General features: G+C 42.9%; 1 protein-coding gene across 2 annotated transcripts in view; it reads left to right on the forward strand.

Annotated features, from left to right (window-relative positions):
- The first annotated feature begins 1,753 nt into the window (after positions 1-1,753).
- IKBKB (inhibitor of nuclear factor kappa B kinase subunit beta) overlaps positions 1,754-17,447 on the forward strand; it is a 97,007-nt gene continuing 81,313 nt past the window's right edge. The window contains exons 1-2 of one of the 2 annotated variants that reach the window (XM_033949414.1): positions 1,754-1,890; positions 9,059-9,181. In XM_033949414.1, the coding sequence (XP_033805305.1) occupies positions 1,879-1,890; positions 9,059-9,181 (135 nt within the window). In that variant the 5' untranslated portion in view covers positions 1,754-1,878. The remainder of the gene's footprint in view (positions 1,891-9,058; positions 9,182-17,447) is intronic. The other variant, XM_033949415.1, reaches the window with a different exon arrangement.

A 17,447-nucleotide genomic window follows, 5' to 3' on the forward strand; every position in this document is an offset into this window, starting at 1 on the left:
CTCCGACATCATAATTGATGTCTGGGGAGGGGGGGAAGGCTTGTATGCCCACCGCTTGTAAAGTCGCTGCACGCACCTGGCCTTTTGCTGTGTCGGCATCGAGGAAGCAGGAAGAAATTGGTGGCGGTGGCTTGGAGAAATCGGTGGCAGTGGGGGCTGGGGCAGGGAGAGAGAGAGAGAAAGAAAGAAAGGGAAGGGGAGGGGGGCAGGGAGAGAGAAAGAAAGAAAGATATCTACAATGTTATTACCTAAAATTAGTAGATGTCCCGTTTTGAAGAAAAAAATAAATGGTCATGTTATGTATTCTTGATGTTCTGCTGCTCTAGGTGGATGCCTAGTCTGCTGCCCTGACTCCTTGATGGCAGGCAGGTCCATCCTTCATTACTTCATCACCTCTAGGGTCATGAGCAGGGATTGTAGAATGTGTCTCTCTGTCTAGCTATAGAGGCACATTGTGGTGTTCTGCTTTGCCAGTGACATAATTATGGAGAGGGGGAGTAAGGGGTGGCTGGGGGATCTGGGGCTCCCTACTTTATGCTTGAATCCCCCCCAAACTGCAGTATCCTGAGTGGTTGAATCTTCCCCTGGTGAGAGAAAGTTAGCACTGGGAGATGTTCGGGTAGGAGAACTCTTCAGCTGTTGGAGCTTGGACATCCTTACTAGCCAAGGTAAAATTTTTAATGAGGCAAGTTGGGGGGGGGAGAGAGCAGAGTAAAATGAGTGGCCCCAGTAGCATAGTAAGGGGGGGGGCTGGGGAGGCAGAGCACCCCAGTCATTAGCATCTCTCCCCCTTGACATGGGGAGGATCTCTTAAATGCATTCTCCTCCATACCTCTTCTAATTATCACCAACAATGAGCACGGTCTCCCCCTGCTGCTCATCAGCCCTCCCTCTGATGTCACTTCCTGTACACAGGAAGTGATGCAGAGGCAGGCTTAGCTGGCATGGGCTGTAGAAATATGGCTGCCAGTAAGAACCAGAAGAACTGGGAAAGATAATACATTTAAGAGACCCTCCACTATTGGGGGGGGGGGAGGTGTTGCTGAGCATCTCCACCCTAGGCACCACTGCTCCAGCCCTCACTATGCCACTGAATGACCTTCTCAGTCCACTTCAGGGTTCCCCCCAACAATAGGCTGCTGGCTATTCAAGGGTTGCCATATAACTCCAGAAAAAGGAGGACAGATTGAGACATCTGGGTTTTGCTTCCATTGAAAGTAATGGAAGTTAGTAAAATCCAGATGTCTCAGTCCATCCTTCTTTATCTAGACCCATATGTATTGGTAACCCTAGTGCCCCTGTCAACTAAACACTATGAGTTAGTCAATGTTTCCCCACTCCCTCTCTCAACAGAAAAACAGCAGCAGCTTGGCCAACCTGATATCCCTGAGACAGTTGTGGGCAGATGAATGTTGCTACATATCACTGATAATTCTCAGTTTCAGACAAAAAGTCTTTTTGTTCATTTTGCTGGAGATCAGTCGAAATTGCCTGAAGGACTCTCAGATGAGGCATTTCGCTAGGTGTAGGAGTCTGGCAAGTTCTGCTTCTTTCCCCCCCCCCCCCGGAGTGTATGAAGCTGGTGTAATATTATTTGCAGCCCTGGCCTTTCCTAGGAAAGTCGGTGCTGTTTTAGTATGGCAGGGATCTAGGAGTTTATCAGCCGTCTTTGTCCCAGACAGGTTGAGCGTGTGTGTGTGTGTATCCCTTTAAAGGGCGGGCGCTCCTCCTCGCATCCGTGACGTCATATGAGGAAGTAGCAGAAGCAGGAAGCGCCGAGCAGAGTCTTGGTTCGTGTGTCCAGGCACTTCCTGTCCTGTTAACTGAATTTGGGCTTGTGGAAGTAGAGACCTGGTCCCCCCTCGTGCCTGTCTTCATATGGCTCATCAGGTAGGAAACGAGAAGGAAGCACTGGGGAGCAACGGTGTGAGACAGCGTCTGAGAAGAATCTGTTTACAATATGGATAGATATGCAACAATAGAGGAGTGAAGTTTAACAGTGCAAAAAAATAATAAATAAAAGAAAGAAAATCCACTTCACCAAAACCGTGCTCGCAAAACACCTGAAAAGTGTTATGGTTTTCAGGAGGAAAGCTGCAGCACAGTCTTTCTGTCGGTTTTGAGTGTTGAAATGAACTGTAGTTTTCTTATGAAAAAATCCCCAACCAGTTATGAGAAATTATTGAGTTATAAGAATTTTAGATTTTTATATTAGATTTAATTGAACTGGAGTATGAATTGATTAAGATTAGGCGGTGAGATTCATCAACTTGAGGTATAAATTTAATAAAATAATAATCAATTAATTAAAAATAAGTATTCAATTAATGCTTTTAGTTATAGTAGGGAGGATGGGTTCAAGCCGGTGATGTTATCAGGAGCAAGAGAAAATAAGTTTTCTTTCTCTTGGAAGAAATCCCAGAATGGGAAAAATTACTCCATAATCTGAGGCTTGTTCCTTTTTGTTTAATTAAGGTTTAAGAAAAATTCTCTAAAGCCCATATTGACTTTATTAATGGCTCTGGACTTTTATACTTTTCAGGAGGAAAGGCCTCATGATCTCAAGGAACCTGCACTTCACTTTCAGTGCTATCAATAGCTCACTTATAATCAATCGTAGGCATAACAGCCTTCTGAAGAAAGGAAATTTATAATCCCAACTCAGAACTGTAATGAAAAAAAGTAGAGTTTTTAACAGTTTACTTGAGTGTTTCTAAGCTTATGAGATTTTTTTCATTATTTTTTTTTTCCAGTCACATCAGTTTTTAGGTGTTTTGTGAGCATGGTTGTGGTCAAGTGGATTTTCATATATTTTTGTAAGTATGTAAAGGGTCATGGATTTGATATACGGGTACACCACCATTTTTCCAGCACCCTTGGTTCCCAAACCTTGCTGGAATAACCGTTTTGTGGTCACCTTTATAACATACTCTAACCCACTAATTAGACACTTCCTGTTTACTGACACTTGCAAGCTCTCTTAGAAGCCATAGCTAGGGTTACATTTAAGCAAAAGAAGCTTAAGAATCTCACAAAATCGAGGTGACACCACGTAGGTGGTAGTTTTTGCCCTAATCCAGTGCGTGCGCTAAAAACGCAAGCGCACCTTTGTAAAAGGAGCCCAAAGTTTTTATATCTGGGGCCATGGAAACACAGTGCAGTCAGTGTATAATCTATAGTCTGACTAACAGAGTGTAACACACTGGAGTTAGGCAGAATGCTTAATGTGTATAGATTCCAGTAAATCTATAATTTGGGCTTCTGATTTTAGATTTTACGTGACAAAACACTGATTAAAGTACCCCCAATGCAAAACAATCAAGAAAAGAAAATGTGTGTTTTATTAGGTAAACATTGGAGAAACTCACTTTCCCTAGTACACGTGGAGGGGCATAATCAAAAGAAATGGCCAAGTCCGATTCGGATGTATGGTGCTAGATGCCCAAAGTCGGTAGCGGAAAAATGTCCATTCTTGAAAAATACATCTAGAATATATATATTTATTGAAAATCATCTATCTGGACATCCAGGTCATTGATTGTCCAGACTGCCACTATGTCTATAGCACATTTTCTTTTTTTTTTTTTCCTTTATTTATTTATCAATTTCGACCAAAAATTCATCTAAGTTCCAAACACCCAGAACAAGACCTTTTGGATGTGGAAGGGGCCAACATTGTGATGGACTGGCAACCCAAACATGGCAACAGAGCAGTGGGGCACCTTACAGGGCACTGCTGTGAACTTCACAAAAAGGGTGCAACAAAAACATCTCACCAGAACTCCCTTTTAGGATATGGTGAATCCCCCCCAAACCCCTCCCCCAAAACATACTATACCCACCTGTCTACAATCCCATATGGCTGCAGGTACTACCTATATGGCAGTATAGTAAGGTTTGGGGGTTTATTGGTGGGCTCACATTTTCCATCATGAATTTAGTGGTTAGAGTGGCTTTCGGGCCTGGGTCCTCCTCTCTATGGCTCACTAGCTCACCCCCCAGGCTACTTAAGACACCTGTATGCAGCTCTACTAGGCTTTCCTATAGCAGGTGCTGATGTTCTAGAGACAGGTATGTACATTTTTATTCTGAAATTTGTGAGTGTGAGGGAGAGTGTGTGTGGGTTCTTTACCTGGTCTCTGCAGTGATTATCTGGTCATTTGGATACCTTTTTGGCACTTATATCTGCTTTTACAATGTCTAACTCACAACATATAAGTTTTGTCCAGGAAGTCTCGTGAAACATTCGATTATCCCTGCAAGACGACTAAGTCTAAGTCGGCCCACATCCTGACCAAATACCGCCCTAACCACTCTTCCAGATATACACTTTTCAGCTCTGGTGCACAGTGGCATTTAGAGGCCTAAAAAGTCCCTGGATATGGCCAGAAAGTCAGTTTGATTATCGTCACTTGGACGACCTGTCTTTTAGGTCATCCAAGTGCCAACTTGGGTGAGTTTTTAGACGTGCTTAAGTTTCGATTATGAACCCCTTACCCCTTTCTGGCCTATCTTATAACCTTTTTCTGCGCTGATGACTCATAGGTGATGCAAACGTACATACATATTTGGTGCCACTTGAGAAGGTACCTAGCAACTGTAGTGGTGGTGTGAAAACCCCAATAAAAGCTGATTTTATTTTTCCTCAAAGAAAACCTATGACAGCTTTTACATAGGTTCGCTGCCAAGCAGACCATAGGAATAGAATGGGTGACTTGGCAGCACATCTTTTTAAATAGCTGGAAAATAAACCCCTTCATTACAGTTTATAAATGCCTCAAAACTGAAGCCCTACCTATAATACTTTGAGTATATAATCACAGGTAGTTATCTGTGATTCATGTATATGGTATGTAAGACTGAGTGCACTGTGGGTAGTAATTTTTTAATAAAGCACATAGGGAAAGTGAAAAGAAACAGAATCTGCTATGAGGTTGACCCTGGGGCATATACGTGAGGTGCATTACTAAAAAAACATGGATGACGGCAATTTCAGTAGCAGGTCCTTGATTATGGAATGATTTAAATGGTTCATTAAGGCAATGCCAAGATCTGAAGAGTTAAAAAAAAAAAAAAAATCTCTGAAAACTCATTTGTTAAGGCTTTTTTTAGACTGGTAACCCTTTGATTCTGCTGAAACTGTATGGATGATTCATTTGTAAATGAGTTTGTGTATTGTCAATTTCCTTAAGTATGTAAATTGTAATCTGCTTAGGTCTTAAGCGGAACAGAAATTTTTAAAATAAAAAAAATCTATTTTATGCTTTTAAATTTTTTTTTTTTTTATAAAGGGGACATACCATATGTTCATTACATTACATTACATTAATGATTTATATTCCGCCTGTGCCTTGCGGTTCTAAGCGGATTACAAATTAGAAGAGATAATAACTTTAATAATAATAACTTTATTCTTATATACCGCCAACAATCTTGCGACTTCTAGGACATTACCGAGAGAATTACGTAACAATGATTACCGAGAGAATTACATAACAGTGATTCATGTACTTTACATGGTATGGCAGAGGATTACAAATTACAAGATATCTGGATTTTTCCGAAAGAATTACATAGCAAAGAATCAAGTGATAACAGGATACAGTGGAGAATATCAGTATATTCAATTTAAGGGTTTGCTACAGTTTCTCTTTCCCTTTAGTAATTAGTTGCCAATCAGGCCTGGCTCTAGGGTGAGTGGTGCTCTGCATAATAATGCCAATGGCATTTGTCTAAAGCAGTGTATCTCACAAACTGTGTGCCTCCTGAGATTTTAGGTGTGCCGCGGCCGGCGCCAGCTGACTGCCTACAGGACGTGCCTTTCGTGGTGAGAGGCACGTCCTGTAGGCAGTCAGTGGACGCCAGCACCTATCCTCTCTGGCCCTCTTCCCTTCTGGCACACCCCCACTGGCATCTCATGGTCCACCTGGAGAGCCTTCGCACGCATGCGGACATCATAGAAACATAGAAGATGATGGCAGAAAAGGGCTACAGCCCATCAAGTCTGCCCACTCTGCTTACCCACCCCCTGTCTATGCCCTAATGACCCAATTTTCTTATCTTGACCCTCGTAGGGATCCCACATGGGTATCCCATTTATTCTTAAAGTCTGGCACGCTGTCTGTCTCGATCACCTGCACTGGAAGCTTGTTCCAATGATCAACCACTCTCTCTGTGAAGAAATACTTTCTGGTGTCGCCATGAAATTTTCCGCCCCTGAGTTTGAGCGGGTGCCCTCTTGTGGCCGAGGGTCCCTTGAGAAAAAAAATATCATCTTCCACTTCGACACGTCCTGTGAGGTACTTAAATGTTTCGATCATGTTTCCCCTCTCCCTACGTTCCTCGAGAGTGTAGAGCTGCAATTTGTTCAGTCTCTCTTTGTACGAGAGACCCTTGAGCCCTGAGATCATCCTGGTGGCCGTCCGCTGAACCGATTCAATTCTGCGCACATCTTTACTGTAATGTGGCCTCCAGAATTGCACACAGTACTCCAGATGAGGTCTCACCATGGCCCTGTACAACGGCATTATGACTTCAGGCTTTCGGCTGACGAAACTTCTATTGATACAACCCAATATCTGCCTTGCCTTAGATGAAGCCTTCTCCACTTGATTGGCAGTTTTCATGTCTGCACTGATGATTACTCCTAAATCTCGTTCTGCTGAAGTCCTAGTTAAAGTTTCTCCATTCAAGAAGTACGTCCTGCATGGATTTCCGCTTCCGAGGTGCATGACCTTACATTTCTTAGCATTGAAGCATGCCCGCACTTCCAGGTGCCTTGAGCCACAGCCACTACCTTTAGTGTGCCGCAGCTCGAGAAAGTTTGCGGGACCCTGATAGTTGTTGATGGTGCCCCATTACCAAGAGAGAAGGAGATAGGTTGTGTTGGTGGGAGGTTCCTCTGCCTGCATGGAACCTTTGGATCCTTTAGGTCTTTTTTTGTTTTGAGCCCCATAGTCAGTACTGCTGAATATATGAAACTATTTAAATACTGGTGCTGGTTTTTAAATTATTAGGGTTGCTGCAACCACATAAATCCAGTCTCTTTCTTTTTACTTACATTTAAAGACTTGACTTCATTTTTAAGGGGTAAAAGTAACACACATCCAGTATGCATTAAATTCTGGAAACTGCACCCTCAAAAAATATATAAACAGGATGGAGCTGGTCCAGGGGGTGGCTACTAAAATGGCCAGTGATCTTCATCATAAAGCATATGGAACCAGACAGTCTCTATATGTACTTTTGAAAGAAAGGCAGGAGAGAGGGGAAATACGATAGAGACATTTAAATACCTCGGTGGCATAAATGCAGAGAGGTGAGTCTCTTTCATTTGGAAGGAAGCTTTAGAACAGGGGTGTCCAACCTGCGGCCCCGTGAAGGATTTTGTGTGGCCCCGGTCGAAGGCGATGCTGTGTTTTCCTCTGCTGTCCCTAGGTGTTTACCGTCTTGCCGGCTCCCTCCTCTGTCTTGCTGCAGCGTTTGCGCATTTGTGCGGCCCCAGAAACATTTTTTTTGGCCAATGCGGCCCAGGGAAGCCAAAAGGTTGGACACCCCTGCTTTAGAAAGAGGGGGCATAATATGAAAATGAAAGGGGATAGATTCAGAAGTAACCTGAAGAAATACTTCTTTACGAAAAGGATGGTGAATTCGTGGAACGGCCTCCCAGTGAAGATGATGGAAACTAGAGAATGACATGGGGACAAAATCCCTACAGGCTCTGTCTCTGTCCCCGCCCCATCCCCGCAGGCATTAGCCCCGTCCCCACAGACTCTGTCCTCATTTGCACAAGCCTCAAACACTTATGATTTTATATTTAAATCTTTTTATGAAAGTATAAAAACAGACAATATTCTGTACAACTATCTACAAATCACAAATAGACCCTTCCATTTTGATCCTTCCCAAAGATTCTGTTGCCTATGTTTTTACATCACCTGGGAAGGTAACTGGATTGTCTTTCAGTCCTGGGTGTAGAAGAAAGCCTAAACCGGGTAGTGGATGAACAGGAAAATAAGTGTCTTTTCAAAAATGAAGTCCAATATAAGATCGCTTTCATGGTCTACAAGGCAGTATATGGAGAGAACTCTCGGACTAATATCAGATATCAAGATCACACACTCTTGTCATAACTGAAGAATGCAGCACCTCAAACTGGCCTTCCTTTCCCCCCAAAAAAAGTTCAATGGAAAAAACTATTCAAATCTACCATTGCATTTTAGGGACCCAAAGTTTTGAATAATCTATCGCTAAGTTTGCAACAACTCCCCACCTACTACAGTTTCAGGAAAATGTTAGACATCTCTCTTCTCTTTGTAATCTCACTTGTGTCATGCCTATCTAGGATCCAAGCAACCTTACTGTAGCCTCAACTGATTGCCTTTGTAACCCGCAATAAATTCTAGTTGAAAATTGCTGGATATAAAAACTATATGGTATGGTAAATGCTAGAAATGTTCCTTTATGCCAGCAACGATGGATGAATCTATTGCAGTAACAGTAAAATACTTGAGCTGCTGGGCACATGATAGAAGGACATTGCAGATGGTAGGAGTCTGATCAGCAGACAAGACACAAATGATGTTATTTAACAGTAGTTCATCTAAATCCAAAAGCATCTTCTGCGGTTTTTTTTTTTTTCTTTTAAAGATGTGTTGTTTTTACATATTGAAACTAGTCTCAAGTTTTTGGAGTGATACGGAGACAAAGTTTGTCCCTGTCCCTGTGAGCTCTATCCCTGACACAGTCACTGCCCCTGTCCCAGGGATACCCATCCTTTGCCATTGTCTAATGAAGACAAGCACGGATGTTAAGAAAGCTTGGGACAAGTAAATAGGCTCTTGGAGTGAAAAGTGTAGATTGCATGGATGGGCACACTGGATAGGCCATATAGTTTTGATGTGCCTTCATTTTTCTCTGTTTCTATCTAAATAAATACAAGGATAGAAAGGCAGAAGATCTGAGGTTGCTGTGTTTTCTTGTTTCCAGCGTTTCATCTTTATTGTAAGTTGTTTTGGGGTTTTTTTTTCCCTACCTTTTTCTTATGTTCCTCTTGTAGCAGGAGACCTCGGGAAGGATGAGCTGGCCACCACCCCTGCAGACTCAAACCTGTGGCCCCTGGGAAATGAAGGAGCGATTGGGGACAGGAGGTTTTGGAAATGTAATACGATGGCAGAACAAGGTACAATTTCTTCTTGCACTCTTCTTCCATTGCTATCAAACCTAAATAGAAGAATGATAAATTTATTTATCTAATTTGGTTTCTATCCCATTTCCCCAAAGAGCTCAGAACGGGTTACAGGTTAAACATACATAATATACAGTTAATAGGTTATGATTTGCACTGAATTTATCTTAATTTGACATGTACTACGGATCTAATACCAATTAAGTTAGCATACAATTTACAGGTTACAATTTGCCATAGATGTCATGCAAGGTTTTTCCTACTTGACACATACTAGGGATCTAATACCAATATACATAATTTGCAATTTACAGGATAAGTTTGACATAGTTACAGTGCAAAGTTTATCCATAATCAATATACATTAATATTTCTTTGTAATTTATCGGCCTTAGGCAGAGGAGTTCGGTGAAGAGGTGTGTTTTTTTTTATTGCTTTTCTAAAGTTGAGGAGTCCTTTAAGGGTGATGGTGAATGTATTGGGATGAGGGAAATACAAAAAGAAAGAAGCCATTACAGAGAGAGAGAGCAGATGATGCAGGGATGTGAGTTTCCTTTTCAATGGGAGGGATTCATATTTTGGGGTAGATTCTGTATAGAGTACCTATATAGAATTTGTACTTAGCATGGGTCAATAGGCGCCGATTGACCCGTGCTAAGTACTAATTCTATAAAGGCAGTTCCACACAAAGCTGTCTTTATAGAATACTAGCTTAAGTAATTTTTAGGCCTGACTTTAGGCGCGATTGTTTATGCCAGCCGAAGGCCTAACAACTGTTAGCTCAGCACAAAAATGGAAGTATTCTATAATTCTGCACCAAAATCCAGGAACACCCATGACCTGCCCATGCCCCTCCCTTCGCCACACCTCCACTGGAGTTGCGCGCGAGATGAATTAGGGGTGCAGAGCAGATACATGCATATCTAGTAAATTAGCGCCAATTAGTGCTTGTTAAAGCCAACTGTTGATTGCCATCACCGATTTACCCATTTCTTTACGCACGCACCTGCGATCTGCAACCAAAATTGCGAGCCCGACTTCGGGAGACCTATACCGAATTTGGGCGTTTGCTTCCATCTTCATCTATAAGCAGATTTTTCAGGCAGAGCAGCACCAGACTGGCTGCCACAGTTCTTGGAGTGACAGATTTTTTCTGTCCTGTAAACTGATGTAGACGTAACTTTTGAGTTAATAATACAACGTTGCATGTCAAGCCAGGTAAGCTGCAGACAACTACAGAGTGAGACGTAGCCATAGGGACTTGTAACCAACCCTAAAATCATATCTGTGCTCATAAAACCTGTAAATTTCTATTGAATAGCAGTGGCATTTAGTTTAAGGCTAAGGTTACTGTTGGTCTCTAGCAGTGTCTGTCTGGTTTACAGCCAAAGACAATCGCCTGCAGACAGCTGCAGTCCCTGATGTGTGACTTTAAGCAGATTACCAGCCTCAGGGGGTGCTCACATGCATAAGGAACCTAAATTCTGACCCCTGGGCAATACAATACTTGACAAGCAATGAACCAGGCTATGTATTAGACAAATAAGATATTTTATTCCTATAACAAGTGGCAGCTGCAGTGGCTGGATAGTACAATGTAGAGACTTAGGCATTAGACAAGCTAGGGATGCTTAGAGAATACACAATAACCCACTACTGCATAAATCATGGGAGTAAACTCATAGTTTCCTATAGGCTGTTAAATCCTGTCTCGTGTCCTTTCATCCCAAGGTACACAAGAGCTGACATGACCTGTTAGTGCAGAAGAGGTTTCTCTCAGGCAATGCTTGGCTTCTGGAATGATGCCCAGCACAATCAGTGTAGGAGAAGTTTCTCAGGCAAAGCCCAGCATAATTTGTGTAGGAGAGGTTTCTCTCGGGTGGCAGGAGCTTAGCAGGGGAAGATAACAAGGCAGGAAAACTGGAACAGGTGCAGCCTGGGTCATTCTATGGCTTCAGGCCTCTGGCATCAGACCTGAGGAGGAGGCAGGGGCTCCTACTGAAAAAGCAGGCCTCAGGAACAGACATTTTTCATAAGCCGATCCTGGCACCGAACATGGAACATACATAAGAACATAAGAAATGTCTTCACCGAATTAGACCTTAGGTCCATCTAGTCCAGCGACCCGCACATGTGGAGGCTAAGCTAGGTGTTCACTGATGAAGACCCTGTTTACCCGTATCCCTCAATGTGATTTGCAAGAAGGTGTGCATCCAACTTGCCCTTGAATCCCAGAATGGTGGTCTTCGTCATAACCTCCTCCGGGAGAGCATTCCAAACGTCCACCACTCATTGTGTGAAACAGAACTTCCTGACATTTGTCCTGGGCCTGTTGACCCTCAATTTCAGTCCATGACCTCTTGTCCGAGTCACATTTGACAACGTGAATAATGGTGTTTCTTGCTCTATTTTATTGAATCCTTTTATTATTTTAAAAGTCTCTATCGTATCCCTTCGCAGTCTTCTCTTCCCCAGGGTGAACAAGCCCAGTTTTCCGAGGCATTCTTTGTAGCTCTAATTCTCCATACCCTTTACTAGCTTCATGTCTCGCCTCTGCATCCTCTCCAGCAAGGTTATATCCTTCTTTAGGTAGGGAGACCAGTGTTGGATAAAGTACTCCAAGTGTGGTCTGACCATTGCTCTGTAAAGCGGCATTATGACGTCCGCTGATCCACTTGTGATTCCCTTCTTTATCATGCCCAACATCCTGTTTGCTTTCTTTGCCGCCGCTGCGCATTGAGCCGATGGCTTCAGGGTCCTGTCTATCAGTACTCCCAGGTCCCTTTCTTGTTCGCTCTTGCCCAGTGTCACACCTAACATTTTATATTCATGTTCCTTATTTTTCCTGCCCAGGTGCATCACTGCATTTTTCTATATTAAACTTCATCTGCCACTTTTCCGCTCACTTCTCTAGCTGGTTCAAATCTCTCTGGAGTTCTTCGCTGTCCATGTGTGACCCAACTGTCCGACATAGTTTAGTGTCATCTCCAAACTTGATTATATTACTTGTTGTTTCCTCTTCCAGGTCATTTATGAAGATATTGAATAAGATGGGCCCAAGAACCGAGCCCTGGGGCACACCGCTTGTCACCTTTTCCCAGTCCGAGAACTTCCCATTTATGCTTACCCTCTGCAATCTGTTCTCCAGCCATTTGCCTATCCATTTTAGTATATCCCCTTCTATTCCATGGTTTTGTAGTTTCCTCAGAAGCCTAGCGTGTGGAACCTTGTCGAATGCTTTCTGGAAGTCCAAGTATATTATATCCACTGGGTCTCCGCTATCGATTTGTTTGTTCACCTTCTCAAAAAATTTAAATAAATTCGTCAAACATGACTTCCCCTTCCTGAAGCCGTGTTGACTGGCTCTCTTCAGGTCGTGATTTTCCAGGTGTTGTACTATGCTATCCTTGATTAGTGCTTCAACCATCTTCCCAGGCACCGACGTAAGACTCACAGGTCTATAGTTGCCTGGTTCTCCTCTCGATCCTTTTTTGAAGATTGGGATTACATTTGCTATTTTCCAGTCATCTGGTATTTGCCTAGTTCTAATTGACAAATTAGCTAGGGTTTGTAATAGCTCTCCGATTTCTACCTTAAGTTCCTTTAGCACTCTCGGGTGAATTCCATCTGGTCCAGGTGATTTGTCACTTCTTAGTTTGTCGATCTGATAGCATATCATGTCCAAGTCCACATTCACTGTGGTGAGGCTTTTCTCAATTCCTCCCTTGAATACTTTCCCTGTTTCGGGCATTGATGCAGTATCCTCCTTGGTAAAGACAGACGCAAAGAATGAGTTTAGCCTATCTGCAATCTGTTTGTCTTCCTTGATGCACCCTTTTCTTCCTTGGTCGTTGAGAGGGCCCACTGCCTCCTTTGCTGGTTTTTTCCCTTTTATGTATCTAAAAAAGGGCTTGAAGTTTTTGGCTTCTTGCGGTATCTTTTCCTCATAGACCTTTTTGGTGTCTCTTACCGCCTTGTGACACTTCTTCTGGTCAACCTTGTGACTGTTCCAGGCCTCCGTTCGTTCGCGTTTCCATTTTTTAAAAGAGTTCCTCTTTTCCCTTACTGCATCCTTCACCCCTTTAGTTAGCCAAGCTGGTTCTCCTTTGTTCTTATTATTCCTTCCTTTGGTTATCTGCGGAATGTAGAGATTCTGACCTGTTAAATACTTTGGCTCTCCTGGGATTCTTCCCTTATACCCTCTGGTCACATGCTTATCTTAGAAGATGAGATGTTCTCCCCGCCTCCTGTTCTGACTTCTTGACCTGAGTATTTCCAGAAATATCTTGACGTCACCTCTGAGGGAATTCCAGGAACCTTGGTTCTTTGCCGGTAGCATCCAGAAAGTTTAGACTCCACTGTGGCTGGGGTCTTCTTTCCCCCTCAATACAGACTCTGGGCAAGAGGGTTATGATGCAATTTCAAGTTAAGTTGCATCAGTTAAGGGAGCCACAGATAAGGCCTGCTGAGGAGCAGATGTAGGCCAAAGGTCCTCCCTGCTTCAGGCATAGTCTCTTGAATTATGCACATGATGTATTCAGATATTTAACCCTTACATTCCCCCCTTCTTTTAAGCTGATAGGAATTTTTCTGCCTATCACACTTAAAATACTAACTAGAGATAATAGAGTGCAATGCAATAGCAAAAGTAGCCTAGCTGAGCATGAAAGCAAATCTCCTAGAACTAACATATGCTAATACTGCAAACATGTCAAGCAATGTGATTAACAGTAAGATAGATGTACTTGAAACAACAGTAAATGAATAAACATATGATTAAGTGATGTGGTTGGCAAATGGACTGAATTTAATAATGTCCACTGGTGCGGCTAAGCAACACAGAAGGTGCATTGGGCCTGATTCTGGAAGCGGTGCCTGCTGTGTGTCAGTCACTGGCAGGCACTGCTTCTAGAATTGCATATTTTTTAAAAAACATAGGCCTACATTTAAGGCGCCAGTCTCGCGCATGGGGCGCTTTAAGCCAATTCAGGCACAAACCACATCCACGCTATCCTTAGACGTCCATAGGTGTCCATGTGTGCCTCCATAGGCGTGAGACGGTTGCCTAAGAACGATGCTTGCATTAAAAATAAAAGTGGGTCCTGATTGGTTTATTAGATGATAGTAGGATGCTTTCCCCTGTCTAACTTCAGGATGCCATTTGGAGAATTTGGCCCATTGTGAATGTCCATAAAAGCCAAATGTCCAATGACTAGAAGGTTTATGAAGGCAAAGTCACTTTAGCACAATTCACATGACCACTTGCAATAAGCAATGAGGATTGTAACAAATGAGTGATGAAACAACTTAATGCCCATGGTATGATGGTGGCAAATAAGAACATAAGAATTGCCTTACTGGGTCAGACCAACGGTCCAAGCCCAGTAGCCCGTTCTCACAGTGGCCAATCCAGGTCCCTAGTACTTGGCCAAAACCCAAGGAGTAGCAACATTCCATGCTACCAATCTAGGGCAATCAGTGGCTTCCCCTATGTCTTTCTCAATAACAGCCTATGGACTTTTCCTCCAGGAAATTGTCCAAACCCTTCTTAAAATCAGCTACGCTATCCTCTTTTACCACAACCTCTGGTAATGTGTTCCAGAGCTTAACTATTCTCTGAGTGAAAAAAATATTTCCTCCTATTGCAATGTCTCTCAAACTTTTTTAGGTCTGTCATACTAAATGGAGCAAATGTTTTTCGCGGCACATTATAACTGAAATTATAAAATTGCAAAACCAACAAAAAATTAAATTTGAGAGTTATTTATTTAAAATTCTTTAAGCTATGTATGGGTAATTGTAACAACAGTGAAATTAAAGTAGATATAGACCAGAATTGCTAATCAATGCAATGGATGTGCTTGTTTTTGAGTGCAAATTAACTCAAAATGTGGCTCAATGGTTGACAAGCAAACGCGAGTTTCATCATCCACCATCTGCAATTGTTCTCTATTTTTTTAAAATTTAAGTTCTATCATAGCTGAAAATCCAAGCGCTCCTTTTACTAAGGTGCGCTAGTGTTTTTAGCGCATGCTGACCCCACACTATGTGCCAAGAACTAACGCCAGCTCAATGCTGGTGTTAGTGTCTAGCGTGTGCGCTAAAACTGCTAGCGTTGCTTAGTAAAAGGAGCCCCAAGTTTGCAAAGGCAAGAAAATCCAAACAGTAACAAATCCTTTATTGCTTTGTTGCTCAAGTTAGGAAACTACTATGTAAAAAAAAATAAAAAAAAATTACTTGCCATTAGTTTTTTATCCCTCTATCCTGGAATTCCTCAAATCCAACCTCCACTAGATCCACTCAAAAATTAAAACTATCCTACCCCTCCTTAAAAGGCATCTCCCTTGTTGGTAAACTTGGCTCTTCCCTCCCTTTCAGAATCACTCAGCTCTGGAACAGTCTCCCTTCCCCTCTCCGCAATTTGAGCCCCCTTCTACCATTCCGTAAGCATCTGAAGACCTGGCTCTTCTCCAGAACATAACCCCGTCCCGCTCCTGGCACTCTCACACCAACCTCTCTTCTCTCATACTTATATAATTCCACTGGAGCTCCGTTCCTTCCCTAACCATGTAAACCGTGTCGAGCTCCATCTGCGGAGATGATGCGGTATATAAACCCAAGATTTAGATTAGATTAGATTAGATTAGTTTTTCAAGGACCAATCATGTCAAAGAATGATTCTTGTCTGAGCACGCAGACGCTCATAACATTAACAGATTCTTGTGTATGTGACGTACATGTCATCTATTCTAGTGTATACTTATGAAGGGAATTTTTTAAAATAAAGTAAGAATTCTGGAATCTCTCATGGCACACCTGGACTCTCTTCGGGGCATACCACTGTGCCTTGGCACACAGTTTGAGAGACACTGTCCTATTGGTTTTATGTTTTAAATGATTTTTATTAGTCCAGCAGTAAGAAGCAAATACAAACAGTAGTACCATTCAGGAAATAACATTTTCAACAATATAATCGGTTCCCCTCCCATCCCCCCCTCCCCAAGAATCAATGGCCAGTCCAACAGATGAGAGTGAGAATAAAATCTTAAAGATTCAAAAGTCTACTGCGAGCACGCGGTGTGAGGTCCTGCCAGAAGTGCTCCCACACCTGACAAAATTTGCGACCCGGGCCAAGAGTCAAGTCTCCCACCATGCGTCTCTCCAGTGTTGTGTGCACTATCATTAGGGATCTCCATTGTGCATATGACGGGGGATCACGGGAGAGCCAGTTGGTGAGGATGGCTTTTTTCCCCATCAAAAGGGCTCTGGAGATAAATGCTGACATTCCCCTGGGTTTGGGCGAGGCTATATTATAAAATCCAAATAACGCCCTCGGTTGCGGAAGCCATCGCCTTCCCCAAAGCGATGTGGTATAAAGGCCGAGATGTCTCCAAAACTGTTGGATTGCGGGGCAGGCCCAAAACATGTGACTCAAAGATGCGTGAGCCTGATTGCATTTCGGGCAAGAATGCGACGCAGTAATCCCCATCCGGGCTGCTCGTTCCGGTGGAATGTAAAGTCTAAGAACAATTTTCAATTGCATTTCCCAGTGAGTAATATTGGGTGACACCTTCTGAATGTTCTTCAGGACCCGTTGTAACTGTTGAGCAGTCAACTGACAATGCAAGTCCTCAGCCCACGCTGTCGCTAATATATCCAGATTCGTACTTGGTTGGCAATCCTGGATCCCCACAATATGAAATCGTAGAGGAATCCTCTGTTGGGCTGAAAGGCTGAAGAGTTCCGAAAGCGCCTCCCTGCAGACCTCAGTAAGGGCAGCCACTGGGAGGGACTGAACATAGTGACGGATCTGGTAGTAGGTCAAAAGTTCGTTGCAGCTCGGAAAATGTGACCAGGCTCCCCTCCGAAAACAGGTGAAAAAGATATTGTAGACCTTGTGCTTGCCACCTAAGAAAGGTGGCATTTTGCATGCCCGGCTGGAAAGCTCCATTGCCCTGTATAGGCAAATATAAAGACACCCTAGAAGACAATTTGGCTGTTTTACAGACCCATCTCCATGTCCTTCTGGCCGGCGTAAAAATGGGGTAGTGAGACACCAAAGGACGCATCCTCGGATCCGCCACATGTAGAAAATAGCTCACATGGAATGGAGCCAGCAAAGCTGTCCTATTGGTTTTAAGAGTATTTCCTTGTAACTTCATCGAGTGTCCCCTAGTATTTGTAATTTTTGACAGAGTGAAAAATCGATCCACTAGTACCTGTTCTACTCCACTCAGGTTTTTGTAGACTTCAGTTATAT

The sequence above is a fragment of the Geotrypetes seraphini genome, chromosome 6, assembly GCF_902459505.1.
Source record: "Geotrypetes seraphini chromosome 6, aGeoSer1.1, whole genome shotgun sequence".
Taxonomy (NCBI): Eukaryota; Metazoa; Chordata; class Amphibia; order Gymnophiona; family Dermophiidae; genus Geotrypetes; species Geotrypetes seraphini.